At 37.9% G+C, this 15,241-nt stretch overlaps 1 protein-coding gene across 2 annotated transcripts; it reads left to right on the forward strand.

Moving 5' to 3' along the window:
• The first annotated feature begins 12,367 nt into the window (after window positions 1-12,367).
• UTP23 (UTP23 small subunit processome component) lies at window positions 12,368-14,949 on the forward strand. 2 transcript variants are annotated; one of them, XM_008538716.2, is made up of 3 exons: window positions 12,368-12,703; window positions 13,361-13,535; window positions 14,449-14,949. In XM_008538716.2, the coding sequence occupies exons 1-3, from the start codon at window positions 12,516-12,518 to the stop codon at window positions 14,827-14,829; spliced, it is 744 nt and encodes a 247-aa protein (XP_008536938.1). In that variant the 5' UTR covers window positions 12,368-12,515; the 3' UTR covers window positions 14,830-14,949. The 2 variants fall into 2 exon arrangements, with proteins under 2 accessions (XP_008536938.1, XP_008536945.1); XM_008538723.2 differs by having other exon boundaries at window positions 12,402-12,703; window positions 13,361-13,463.
• The last annotated feature ends 292 nt before the right edge of the window (window positions 14,950-15,241 follow it).

Below are 15,241 nucleotides of genomic sequence, written 5' to 3' on the forward strand. Positions count from 1 at the left end.
GTGTATGCTGACGATTTCCAAATTTATGTCTCAGAGGTTCAGACCTCTCCACTGAACTCCACACTAGCATGTCCACCTGCTTATTCAGCATCTCCAATTAAATGTCCAACAGGCACCTCCGACTTAACCTTTCCAAAATTGAGCTCCAAATACCACCCCTTCCCTCCCCAAAATGTTCTTCCCACAGTCTTCCCTATCTCATTTGATGACAGCTCTATTCTTCTAGTTGATGAGACCAAAACCCTTGGAGTCATCTCTGACTCCTCTGTTTCCCTCACATCCCACTCTGATCCATCCTATAGGCTCCATCTTAAAACTGTATTCTAAATCCAAACTTCTTCTGGGAAGATGAAGTAGAAATATTTTTCCCTATTCCTCCCAGAATGGACAACTAAACCCCTGAACGTTATTTGTAAAGAAAATATAAGAAGATTCTGAAAGGTGCAAAGAAGAAGGAATACTGGCTAGGCTAATTGGGACCCAAAAACAACACACTGGTGATTTCCCAGGTTTCTATATGTATCCACATATATCCCAGACTTGGAGCTGAAGTCTAGCTGACGCTAAGTCCAACAACCTGAAACACCAGTAGGCACAGACCAAAAAAGCTCCAACAAAAGTCTATTCTCTGCACTCTATCAGTGGAGACCATGTGGGGAGACTGAACTTCCACCTTCGCTAGACAGTAATGAAGTACCCATCCAGTCCACCAATCAAGTGATGTCAGAGAAGGCCTAGTGGGAAGTCAGGATTTCATCACAATGGTAATGAGGCCACCTGCTCAGTGGTGTCAGCAAAGGAAACAAAGAGTGCAATAATGAGGCACTCCTACCCATCTTATCCAGGAGAGGCCTAGTGGAAGCTGGAACTCCCATTACTTATCTAATTCCCAAAGAGTTATATTCCCACCCCTGAAGGAGTCACTGGAGGCTGAATGTGGAACTTCTATTTGTATCCTCAAGGGTCAGTAACAAGAAAGACTCCCTCCTCATTCCATTGCTAGAGCTGTGTCAGAGGAAGTCAGCTAAACCAGAAGGTCTCAGGATCCAGCGTTCCATAGCAAAATGCCCAAAAGTCTGTTTCAGTTTAAAAATCACTCCTCATCTCATCAAGAAACAGGAAGATCTCAGACTGAATGAGAAAAAGACAATCAACAGATGCCAACACTGAGATAACAGAGATGTTAGAGTTACCTGACAAAGATTTTAAGGCAGCCACCATACAATGTTTCAGTGAACAGTTACAAACACACTTGAAATAAATTTTTAAAATGTCTCAGCAAAGCAATTCAAAGTCTCAGCCAAGATATAAAAGATACGAATAAGAATCAAATGGAAACTTAGAACTTAAAAAATACAATAATCAAAAATTTAAAAAACTCAGTGGATGGGCTTAACAGCAGAATGGAAAGGACAAAAGAAAAGAAATCAGTGGACTGGAGACGGAACATGAAAAGTACCCATTCTATACACAGATTAACACAATATAAAATGGTACAGCTGCTGTGGGAAATGGTATGGCAGTTCCTCAAAAAATTAAACATAGAACTACCAAATGATCCAGCAAGTTCATATCTAGGTATATACCTAAAAGTACTGAAAGCAGGGACTAAAACAGGTATTCGTACACCAATTTTCATAGCAGCATTACTCATAATAGCCAAAAGGTGGAAACAAGTCTAATGTCCTTCAACAGATGAATGAATAAACAAAATGTAGTATATACATACAATAAAATATCATTCAACCTTAAAAAGATATGAAAGTCTGATATATGCTACAACGTGGATGAACCTTGAAAAGATTGCACTAAATGAAAGAAGCCAGACAAAAGAACAAATATTGTATGATTCCATTTATATGAGCACCTAGAATAATCAAATTTGTAGAGAAAGAAAGTGGAATAGTGGTTACCAGCACCCGGGAAGAGGGAGGGATAGAGAGGTGTTGTTTAATCTGGAGAGAGATTCAATTTGGATGACAGAAAAGTTCTGGAGATGGACAGGGTCAAGGGTCGCACAACAATGTGAATGCTTTTAAAGGAACTGAATTGTACACTCAAAAAAGAGTTTAAATGTTAAATTTTATGTTATGTATGTTTTTACCACAATTTTTAAAAAGTAGACTAAAACAAAAAAGTGAATAGAGCCTCGGGGAACTTTGGAACTATCAGAAAAAAATATAACAATCCTGTCATAGAAGTTTCACAAAGAGCAAAGAAAGAGAGCAGGGACTAAAAGGTACCTGAAGAAATAATAACTGAAACCTTGCCAAATAGGAGGAAAGTCATAACCTACAGATTCAAGAAGGCTGAGCAAACTCCAAACAGGACACATCCAAAGAAATTCACACCAAGACGTATGAGTCAAACTTTTGAAAACCAAAGAAAAACTCTTGAGAGCAGCAACAAAATCCCTACACTTTACTTGTGAGAGAAAAACAATTACAATTAAAGTGGATTTCTATCAGAAACCACAGAGACCAGAAGGAAGTTGCATAATATTTTTAAACTGCTAAAAGAAAGAATTATCAGCCCAGAAACCTATATCCAGGCAAAATATCCTTTAGGGATAAAAAGGAAATCAAGACATTTTTGGATGAAGGAAAACTAAAAGAATTTGTCACCCTCAAACCTGCTCTAAAAGAATGATCAAAAGAAGTTCTCTAAAAAGAAAAGAAAGAATAAAAGAAAGAACCCTGGAACATTATTAAGGAGGAAAGAGCACACCAAACGAAAATATGGGTAATTACAATAGACTTTATTTCTCCTCTTGAGTTTTTAAAATTATTTTTGAGAGGTAAAGCAAAAATTATAGCATTATTTAGTGTGGTTCTAAATGTACGTAGAAGAAATATTTAAAACAACTACATTATTAACAGGGGCTGGTAAAGGGAAATATAGGAAGGTAAGGTTTCTACATTCCACTTTAACTGGTAAAATGACTTAACAGTAAATTGTGATAATTTATTATGAATAATTTAGTATCTAATATAATACCTAGAGAAACCACTAAAAATCTTTACAAAGGGTACACTAAAAAACACCGAAGATAAATCAATATGAAATTCTAAAGAATATTCAATAGAAATAGAGAGTGAATAGGAAAGAAAACACATAAAATGGCAGTGTTAAGCCTAAATATAGCAATAATTAGATTAAAATAAATGTTCTAAATATACCAATTAAAAGACAACTATTGGTAGAATGGATAAAAACATGACCTGACCATAGGCTGTCTAAAAGAAACTCACTTCAAATATAAAGATACAGGCATATTGAAAGTAAAGTGATGAAAAAAATATCATCTAAACATTAATCAAAAGAAAGCAGGAGTGGCTATATTAATATCAGATAAAGGAGAATTCAGAGCAGAGAAAATCACCAGAGACAAAGAGAGACATTTTGCAGTGATAAAGTAGTCAATCACCAAAAACGTCCAGCAATTCTAAATGTGTATGCCCCAGCAACAGAGCTGAATTTATATGAAGAAAAATTCGTAGAACTGAAAAGACAGATAGACAAATCCACAATCATAGTTGAAGACGTCAACTCCCCTCTCTCAACAATTGATAAAATAATAAGAGAGAAAATCATCAAGGATACAAAGGAACTAAGCAACAACATCAATCAATAGGATCTAATCAACATTTACAAACCATTCCACCCAACAACAACAGAATACACGTTGTTTTCAAACGCCTATGGAACATATAGATCATACTCTGAGCCAAAAACAAACCTCAACAAATTAAAAGAATTGAAATCATTCAGCATATGTTCTCCAACCACAATGGATTCAAATAGAAGTCAGAACATAAAGGTAACAGGAAAATTTCCAAATACGTGGAAAATAACAACACCCTTCTAATAACCCATGGATCAAAGACGAAGTCTTAAGGTAAATTTTAAAAACAAACACACATAGTGAACTGAATGAATATGAAAATATAAAATGTCAAAATTTGTGCAACACAGCCACTTCAGTGCTGAGAGGGAAGTTTATAGCTGAATATATACATTATAAAAGACAAAATGTCTCAAATCAATAAGCTAAGCTCCCTCTTCAAGACTCTAGAAAAATAAGAACAAAATAAACTTAAAATATGCCGAAAAGATTAAATAATCTAATAATCTAAACTAATAGATTAAAGCAGAATACTGAATATATTCAATCACCCAAAGAGGGTTGATCATAAGCATTAAGTTGTATTTCTGCCTCTCAAAAAAGCAATTTGGTATTGTGGGTGTTAATTTCATTGCAGACGTTCATTTAGTGAATAAAATAAATTTACCCTGTTTCCCAACAATATGTTCTTCATTCTCTTTGTCACAGGAACTAAAATTTTTAACATACTTCTATATTTGCTGGAAATATTTCAAATTTAGTCAGAGGCAAAAAGAGAGAAGATGGTAAGGACCTTCCAAAGCAAGCTGTGGGCCCTGCCCATGGGTGATTACTGCATGGGGACAGGAAGCAAAAAAGGAGAGCCTGCCATACCTGAGTGGAAAAGTGAAAAAATAAACAGTCTGGCTAGTTCTGCTTTGGTGGCATAGTAACTCTACCCAGTAGGAAAACACAGCCCAGTGAATGTCAGACTGTGACCAGTCCATGCCTTAGAACCAGCCAGCGTTGGAACTACTTTCCCTCACTTGGCAAAGACTTACTTGAATCCCTTTCAATGAAATAAAATGAAAGAGTCAAGACAACAAAGATGAGCCAAAGGGTTTCTTAAAATACTTTATTCCTATTCAGTATTTAGATGAGCCACAGGATTTTTTTGGTGTCAATTTATTATTATTCAGCTGTTGCCTGCTTCCAGACCTCTGTGGAAAGCAAGGTTCCTTTGAACATCTGACAGTCTTGGGCCTGAGCCGAGCAGTGCTGGTGGTAATTGAGTAGGTTAGACAAAGAGCACTTCTGCTCAGGGCTCCCAGCCAACCTCTATAAGGCCAACTCAGTGTCTGTTCTAGCCTTGGTGTGAACAAAGAGGGCAGAAAGTAATCTGACCTTTCTATTTACCGTCCCTCTGGGAAGTAACTGTACATTCATGACACATGACTGAGACGTGGTTCTTCTCTAGTATCCATTAGAAACAAAGGAAGCAAGGAAGCACCATTTTCAATCAAAGTTTTCAGCAAAAGATTCTGTAAGGGGTGTATGTTCTTCTCTCTTCTGTGTAGGTTATTTTCTAGGAAAGGAATACAGAGATCTTTTTTTCACTTGAGAAGGAGATACCATTATGTGATGGTTATGGGATCTTCCAAAACATCAGATTAGCTTCTCCTTCTTTGGGGAGTCATAAGTAATAGAGTACAGAGAGAAACAGGAAATCTACCCTCTAACACTACTCACTCATGAGAAGGGGATCAGAAGCTCTCTACTCCGTGGAAATGGGAGGAAAGGGCAATCACTGCCCCATCTCACCCTGCACAAGAGAATATATGGTGCCATCATAATTAATGAGCCGTGTCTAAGATTAAAAAAATAGATGCAAGCAAAGCCAGAAGAAACAATATCTAAATAGGGGAAAACTAATATTCCAGATTAAATTAGTACACTTTTTAGAAGTCCAAAAATATTCATTTGGCCAAAGAAAATCATTTGGCTTAAAACAGTAAACACTTTGCTTAATATTTAACAGGAGTGGAAAAGATGCCTTTGGGAGAGAGTTGAGAGCAGCTAATGGCAACCATTACTTCTGCATGTCAGCCTCTTTGCAATGTTGTCTAGGTTAAAACAAGAACTTGCTTCTTTAAAGCAAGGTATTATACAGATAATACTATCATTTTTCCTTTTAAAATACATTTTCTTTGCCTAGATTTACAAATATTTCATCAGTTAGGACGTTTTAGGCTACAAGTAACTAAAAACAAACAAGTAAAGAAAATTTTTTAATTATTTTAAACAAGAAAGAAATGTACTTTGTCAATCACATAACTAAATGTCTAGGTGGCATATTCCAAACGAAGCTGCATAAAGACTCCATTTCCATATCTTTATGATTCTCTTGACTGTCTTCTCCCATGTTTTGGTTCTGTCCACAGACTGCCTACCTTAGTAATCTCAAAATAGCTGCCAGTAGCAATGAATACAATCACCTTTTTTTTTTTTGAGGAAGATTAACCCTGAGCTAACATCTGCTGCCAATCCTCTTCTTTTTGCTGAGGAAGACTGGCCCTGATGGACGCCTACCACAGCATGGCTTGACAAGCGGTGCCATGTCCGCACCCGGGATCTGAACCAGCGAACCCCGCGCCTCCAAAGAGGAATGTGCAGACTTAACCGCTGCACCACTGGGCCGGCCTAATGCACTTCTTTTTTTATGTTTATTGCAGGAAAAAGAAACCTCTCCCCAACCATGGGAAAAAAAGCCTTTCTCTTCAGTCTGATTAGGATCAATTTAAGTCATATGCCTCCTTCTGTGTACATAGGTGGAACAAGACTATGTGAGGTTGTTCTTTGAAGAGCTAAGTGATTTGTTCGGTATTATGAAAGGAACAATAGAGGGAGTAAAGTGAGAGCCAATAAAAAGAAAATAATATTCATTTATACGTATGACTCAGCATGTGGTATTTTCTATATGTTTGCTAAAATAATAAAAAATTTAAAAACAACATCTGACCTTCTCATCCCAGTATTTTGATTTATGACTTACCAACTAATATTAAAACAAAGTAATCTTGCATTGAAAACATTTGCACACATTCTGAGTGACTTTTATTTTGTATAATATCATGTAATTAATACCTCTTATTGGTGTAATTCAATTATAAATACAAGACTTTGAAATAATATTCTACTGAATTATTGGAAGGCTGTTTAATTTCTTGCCACCAGGAGTTCAATTTCAGCCCTGAAGTCCTCCCGCTACTTAAATATATATATGAAACCATGAGTGAAAGGATTGTCTTCAACACTTTGTTTAATATAAATAAATAGTGTTTTGAGAAAATCCTTTTAATGCCATAATCTGACATAATTTTCAATCTTTAAAGTCCTTTAAGTAACAGTAATAATATTTGCTTACCTAGAGTAATTTTATAAAGATTCATTAATCTTCTAAAATGCTTTGAGAAGTTAAAATGAAAGACCCCATACAGTATGAACTTCTTTACCAGTTTCAGTTATGATTTAATTAAATCTCAAATGGCAGTTCATTATGCATCAAAGTAGAACATTTTGCAGGTTGCTGCCACTTCTTGACTTTTCATTCCTCTCTACCAGTTTTTGTTTTTACCACTTCAGTTAATACCATTAAACATTGTGTAGTAAAATCCCACTGGAGAGCACTATTTTGATCTATTACAGTGACATACTGAGTTCCTTTCGGCTTATCTCACATGGCAGTATTTGTTCTCTGTATGATTTCATTTGCATAAACTATTTTAGCAAGCAAATTTGCTAGTCTAATTTTACAGCCATCTGACAACTAATGATGGACACTTCCTGATTACTGTCTGGTTTAGAAATTTCCTTGACAAACAGAAATCCTTTGAAACTTTCTAAGAGATGGTTTCTCCTTGGTCATTTACCCAGGAGGAAGAGCTGGCTGGTACTAGCTGGGCCAACAGACAGAAATCCCACTTACTGTCTTTAACTGACTACTGGGTGACATTAACATTTCCTTGATGTTTCTTGCCCAAGCAGCTGGGGTTCTTCATGTTTAAGTAACTTTTCTCAATAGCAGATACATGCCATTAACAGACCCAGTTCAAATCAAATTCTTTATACTTTCAAAAGAAACAAATGTCAAGATGGCTTCTATAGCATGTAAAAAGGATTCAGTTTATTTTACTTTGAAAAAGGACTCTACCTTTTACAGAAAACTTGTAAACTAGGATTTTGAACCTGTTCAAAGAAAGGGCAATTGTATTGGCAAACACTAACCAACATCAAAGTTTCATCAAAGACATCTGTCCACAAAAAAGTCTCTAATTCTGGCAGGTAGTTTTCACTTACTCTATCAGTTGGGATCAGGTTTGGCTGCATATAAAAAACTTAATGTATCAATGTACGTTCATTCTTGCTAAAAAAAAAAGTACCATTCTGGTGAGGGATGTTGATAATGGGGAAGGCTATGGATGTGTGGAGGCAGGGGATATATGGGGAATCTCTGTACCTTCCTTTCAATTTTGTTGCAAACCTAATAGTACTGTAAAAAAAGAAACTCTCAAAAAAATGACAAGAAACTTAAAATAATATTTTTTAAAACCAACATAGAAGTTTATTTTTCTTTTCACGTAAAACAAATCCAGAGGTAGAAAGTCTAGATTTGGAAAGGTAATTGCACAGTTACAAATGACCCAGACTCTTCCTATCTGCTTTGCCAGCTTAGCACATAGCCTCCATCTACAAGGGTACCTCATGGTCTACAATGGGCTGCTACTGTTCCATAAATCACATCCAAATTTCAGGGAGTAGAAAGGAAGGAGTGGGAAAAAACAAAAGTGCCCATTACCAAGCTAAGTCAGCATCCTTTAAGCCGCCTTCCCAGAAATCCCTTGTCGTACGTATACTTCCATATCCTGGGCTAGAACTTAATCACATGACGAGACTTAACTGCCCAGAAGACTGGAAAACAGATTATCTTCTCTGGCACATTACCCTCTAGAATAAAATCAAGACTGTATTACCAGAAAGAAGGGAAGACATATTGGACGGCAATTCACAGTCTGTGCCACATCTATTATGTTACACGTGGTGATTTTGTGGGAAATTTCATACAACCATCAAAAACAATGAATGAGAGCTATGCCAATCGACTCGGGGCGGGGGGGGGGGTGTTTGTGTGTGTGTGTGTGAGGAGGATTTCCCTAAGGATTGTTGAGTGAGAAAAGCAAAATGTATAAAAGTGATAAAATATGATTCCAGGGGTCGGCCCCGTGGCAGAGTGGTTAAGTTCGCGTGCTCCGCTGCGGCGGCCCAGGGTTTCGCTGGTTCGGATCCTGGGCGCGGACATGGCACTGCTCATCAGACCACGCTGAGGCAGCGTCCCACATGCCACAACTGGAAGGACCTGCAACTAAGATATACAACTATGTACCAGGGGGGATTTGGGGAGATAAAGCAGAAAAAAAAAAAAAAGATTGGCCACAGTTGTTAGCTCAGGTGCCAATCTTTTTTTTTTTTTTTTAAAGATTTTATTTTTTCCTTTTTCTCCCCAAAGCCCCCCGGTACATAGTTGTATATTCTTCGCTGTGGGTCCTTCTAGTTGTGGCATGTGGGACGCTGCCTCAGCGTGGTCTGATGAGCAGTGCCATGTCCGCGCCCAGGATTCGAACCAACGAAACACTGGGCCGCCTGCAGCGGAGCGCGCGAACTTAACCACTCGGCCACGGGGCCAGCCCCTCAGGTGCCAATCTTTACAAAAAAAATATATGATTCCATTTTTGAGTAACATAGTGACAAAAATCTCTACATATGTATGCATATATGTATGCAAATGATATATAAGTATATGAATATGGAAAATTGCAGAAGGATACACAGGAGGTGGTTAATGTGTTATCTGGGCAAGGAGAGAGGGCGCGAATATCTTTGTGTTGTTCCATTGTTCCACTTGATACACCAGGCATGTGTTATTTTTGCAATTTGAAAAACATAAAAATTTTTTTAAAAAATGCGGCAGCCTCTAGATCCAACCTTCCTAACACCTTCTACTTATATGAAAATTCACAGCAAGCTAGTACAGAACTGAGTCTATCCCCAGGGATCTTGGTGAAGAAATTAATAGGTCCTCAATACGAAGCAGTTTACCTAAGTTGTTTTAAATGATTTATTTAAGGCAATTATTTATATAGAGAGTATGTTAGCTAGATAATGTTAGGAAGAACATTGTATTCTTTTTAAGGAATGAATGTTAACTAATGTTTATAAATATTTAAACATGGATATAAAGCAGAAGAATATCACAATAGATATCTTGGAAGAATTATCTGGTATACTAGCATTTATGAAATTAAACAAAATAACCTTTATGAACTGTATTTAATGTTTACTTGTTTAATTCTATTTAGACCATGAATCTTTCATGAGAATGTCTTGTTTGGGAATTAGTCACACCTTGCAAGAATAAATCATTCTCATGTCAACTTGGCTTCATCAAAATTTCATGAAGAAAAAAACTTCAAAATCATGTACAACAATATCACATTATAAATTATATTTGATCCAGACATAATAAAGAATATGAAGAGTGTGAAAAATAAAGAAAAATAAATTAATGCCCTACCTACCTCAGGTGAATGTCTATTTGGCATGGAAAATGTCCAGTGCAGTAACCGGAGAAAAAAGCTAGCGGCTAGCAATGGCAAGACATCATTGTTCCTGCATTAGAAGGTCAAAAAAATTTTCAATGACTATTAAAACTTTTAATAATGATATTATAATAATTTTCAAAGTAAAATTTCAGATTTAAGCATATCCAAATAGTTCATCCAATAATGGCAATATTTTGCTTCCCCCTTGGTTGTGGCCAAATATTGATTTTCTGATACTAGTCATTTGGCATCAGGCCAAAAAGTATTCCATGGACCACTTATTAAAAATATCGCATTCAATAAACAATGATGCTTTACTGCAAATGGCCCTTCAGGAACACTAACATGCATAATAATGATTTGGGGAGATTGTAATAAATGTCATTTCCTCTCTGAATAGCATCCCTCTCCTTCAATACTTGTTCTGAATCAGAAATGGGTATTTTAAACAAGCACACTAAGAGCTTTTTCTGCATGTCCCAGGATGATGTTTTGAGAAACACTGCTGTAATAGAAAACTTGTTTAACCTTAATAATCACCGTTATAGACTGTTAATGTTTGCAAAATAAGGGCCAGGTGTGCAAATGCTACTGTCATATATATACAGCTTGAAAAGAATCATGCCGTAGTTTAGTAAATTTAAAAAACCCCACTAGAATATGACTCAAATCCCTAGACTTGCACCACATTTTTCCTAGTAGTGAAATGTGCCTATTTTTTAAAATGTTTGTACTGGTTTGCAAGGCTGAGGTGGTATAATTTCTTCGTGATGGGAGTATAGCTGGAGTAGCCGGTTGGCACACAGGCATGAAGAGACAATTCAAACTGGAAAGCAGTGAGCAATTACGTTCAAGAACCATGAATCCAATCCTACAATAACTCCTCATGGCTTCCAATTCCCTAAATCTATTCTCAGTTAAATGAAAGCAGCCATCTAAGGGATGTTGTGCTGGGAACCAGGACAGGGCTAACATTACAGAAGATTTTAGTTCCAATTCCAAAATCCTATATTTTCTAATAAAACCACAGATGCAATTAATACATCTCAATCACTTTGTAAATCACTTTTCTGTATTGGTTCTTTCTCTCAATCTTTAGCCAAAACTAGATCTGGGACCAATTCCAGGCCAGGACAAAAATGCAAAATCCCAAACTCCCCATTGTTTGATTATTTTGCCTTGAATTGAAGTGGATACTTGGCAATTAGCTGCTGGGAACCCCAAAATTTTCTGATTCACTCTTTTCATTAATCAAGTTGACCAAGTAATTTCTAAACTTTCAGTCAGCTTTGTTACTAGCCCAGTATGTAGTCTTCCTACCTCAGAGACTATCGACATAAAAAGCGTTCTTAAAATAATCTAGTCTTGCCAACCAGCTTGACAGTGAGGAAGCTGAACTCAGCTTTCCTGGGAAATCGCTCAAAGTCAAACAGCTTGGTTTAGGGGCAGAACTAGGACTCCAGTTTTGGGATTCTGATACTTAGAAAACGAAGCTCTTGGGAGTTCCTTACAAAACACTCCGTGTGAATCATTTAGGATGACCTTTCGCGGAGGAGATGTAAAACAGTGGGATCCTCTGCCCTGACATTTGGCTCCCAAATGAGTGTAGTTCCCACGGGTGGGTAGCAAGAACATTTGAACTTTAGGCAGGCGACCTGGGTTCTAGTGATAGCTCTGACGCTAAAGACCCACATGCCCTTAGTAAAAACGTGTTTAACTTCTTTACAGAAAGGCAACCAGTACAAAGCTGCCGAGTCTGTTGTCCAGTATACTTTGGTCCCTTTCCGTCCCTCACTTGGGAATTATAAACAGGAAAGGAAATAATACGGGGCAAATTACTTAAAACAGCGCCTGGTACATATTAAGGCTCACGGTTACCATTGATCATTATAGCGCCAATCTTGGAGAGGCTGCCCGAGAAACGCGCTAAACCCAGCGCACCCGTTTTGTTTTACTCTGGCCCACGACGGCGCATGCGCGCCCCTGCGTGAAATCGCGCGCCCAGAGCTCTTCCTGCCTAGAGGCAGGCTCCGCCCCTAAGTGCGCGCCCCTTCAAGCGCGGGCACTGTACGTGAAGCGCGCGCTCGCCTGGGCATGACGTAAACAGCGGACAGGCCCGGAAGATAGGGGCGTTTGCTTCCGGGGCCAAAGGTGCTTCACTTCCGGGGGAAGCCGGCATTGCCAATAGCAGGTGGAGCGGGAGGTGTTTGTTGCCCCTTCGTTGCTCCCGTGGCCTCGGTCCGGGTAAGCCAGGCATGAAGATCACGAGGCAGAAACACGCCAAGAAGAATCTCGGCTTCTTCCGCAACAATTTCGGAGTCCGCGAGCCGTACCAGATCCTGCTGGACGGCACCTTCTGTCAGGCGGCCCTGCGGGGCCGCATCCAGCTCCGGGAGCAGCTGCCCCGCTACCTCATGGGGGAGACACAGCTGTGCACCACCAGGTGGGTCCCGGGGGGGAGGGCCGGGAGGCGCGCGGAGTGTCCGGCGGTTGTGGCCGAGGCGAGGCCGCTGCCCACGGGCCTCCATTGGGCGCCCACGAGGGGCCCGGCCCACGAGGGGTTTGACAGTTAAGTGATGGCACTCAGGAGATCAGGGGAGTGTCCACAATGCAGACAGAAAGTACAGTGCCCTAAAAAGGTTCACGTGTCGTTAGCCTGGCGAAGAAGACCGCATGCGTTGTAGTCCGCCATGACTTCGAGTCTTGGTCCCAGTCCTACCAGCTCTGTGATTTGGGGCAAGTTATTAACCTCTCTGAGCCTTGACTTTCAATTTGAAAGTAAGCAGCCTAATTTCATAGAGCTGTTTTGAGATTAAGCAAGAGTTTTTGTAAAGAGCAGTTAGTATACTGGCTAGCACGGAAGCACTTAGTAAATTTTGACTGTTATTGTTCTTTCTACTTGGTGTGTATGCATTTTCAAGGTGTTTTAAGAGTGAAGTGGGTACTCTGATTTGCGGCTATCATATGACAAATGCAGATGGTAATGGTATAGTTTTAGTTAAAAAAATTGAGTATTGTTTTTAATACTTGCTTTGTCTGAATAACTGATATGTATCTATTATAATTGTGAGCTGCTAATAACAGTTTTTTTTTTTTTCAGGTGTGTGTTAAAAGAGTTAGAAACATTGGGAAAGGACTTGTATGGGGCAAAACTGATTGCACAAAAATGCCAGATTCGGAATTGTTCCCATTTGAAGAATGGAGTGAGTGGATCAGAATGTCTGCTTTCCATGGTTGAAGAGGGAAATCCTCATCATTATTTTGTGGCATCACAGGTGATAGTACTTTTAAAACCAGAGTCAATTTTAATCATTTCTAATTATGACTCATATGGAGCTATTTAGAATCAGAAAAAATTAGTGGAAGTGGTTTGTTAAAGTGTTTTGACTTTTTAAAATACAAACTTTTAACGTAATTTGCTGTCAATGAAAGCAGTTTTCGTTAGAGAACTTGAGAAGAGAACCCTTTAAGCATATTGATTTTCTTCTTAATTACTAAAGTTTCCTTTTTTAAAAGAAGAAATTGACATAGAGATGTGATGGAAGGGAAGATAAGTAGAGCAAAGATTTTACATTGTCTTCAAAATCTTTTTTCATGTTCTTGAATTTTATACTGTTTCTCAAAAAGTCATGTGTCATATTTTGAGACTGTACCACCACAATGGAACAGTTTCAGGCTTTTAAAAACACTGACAGGCAGGAGAAGAGAGACTCGGGGTTGATATTAATGAAGAAGTTCACATACATGCAGATTTTCTAAAATATGCTTTCAGAATTAAAATTACATATTTAGAGGCAAAGCTGAATCTAGAATCTTGAGTCAGCTAATTTCTACTTATTTCTATTCCTTCAGTCTCTGTGAGCATTCTTGAGCCTTTTTGAAGCATATCTTGGAGTAGAAACAAGGGACATCACCTAACATATTTACCTTTGCATTAGTTTGTAATTTATGGTCCTAGAATATTGATAAATCCAGTTCACTCTTAACAGTTTGTGCTCAGTTTTTATGTTGCTCTTCCTTTCTGTATCATAAAATATACTCCCATTAGTGAGACTACTGATTTGAAAAACAAAACCTGTGATCGCTTTTATTTTTAATATAACCCTCTTTAAGTTCTTAGAAACTTATTTGTCATCTTAATTTAATTGACATATTTGAACTAAATAATTCTATTTTTCTTTTTAATAGGATCAGAATTTGTCTATGAAAGTAAAGAAAAAGCCTGGAGTTCCTCTCATGTTTATTATTCAGAACACTATAGTCTTGGACAAACCTTCTCCCAAAACAATTGCCTTTGTTAAAGCTGTAGAGTCAGGCCAGCTTGTCTCGGTGCATGAGCAAGAGAGTATCAGGCAACTCAAAGAGGAACAGGGGCTAGTGAAAAACCCTGAACGGAGAAGAAAAAAGCGCAAGAAAATAAGTGGCCCCAATCCTCTTAGCTGTTTGAAGAAAAAGAAGAAAGCACAGGATACCAAGTCATCTGCCTCTGAAAAGAAAAGAAAAAGAAAAAGAATCCGGAACAGATCTACCTCAAAAGTACTTTCTGTAAAGCAGAATGCAGAAGGATAATGAATCCTTCAAATACTTTTAAAGACATTCAAATGTAGAAAATAAGTTTTTTTTTAAAGCTGTGGAAGTATTGAGGATAAAAGACTAAACTTATTTTTGTAAATAAATATTGACCCAGAAGCCTTTGCCTAAAATTATTTGTAAAACACAAAAACCAGAACAGAGTGGATGGGTTTTGATGTGACAGTGTTCAGTTTTCTTACTCAGTGATTTTGGAGGTTGTTCTCAATGTAAAACTGTTGTCTGTTTCTCACTGCAGCCTATCACCCCCTATTAAATGCAAATAGTTAAAAAAATCTAATAGTTCCCAAAGGCTTGTAACAAAAAAGAGGTAGTCCCTCTTTCACATTCATAGCAGAAACTTCCTCTTTCAATTCATGTAGTAGTTGTAGAATTTACCTTTATGTTTTCA

Source organism: Equus przewalskii, chromosome 8, assembly GCF_037783145.1.
Source record: "Equus przewalskii isolate Varuska chromosome 8, EquPr2, whole genome shotgun sequence".
Taxonomy (NCBI): domain Eukaryota; kingdom Metazoa; phylum Chordata; class Mammalia; order Perissodactyla; family Equidae; genus Equus; species Equus przewalskii.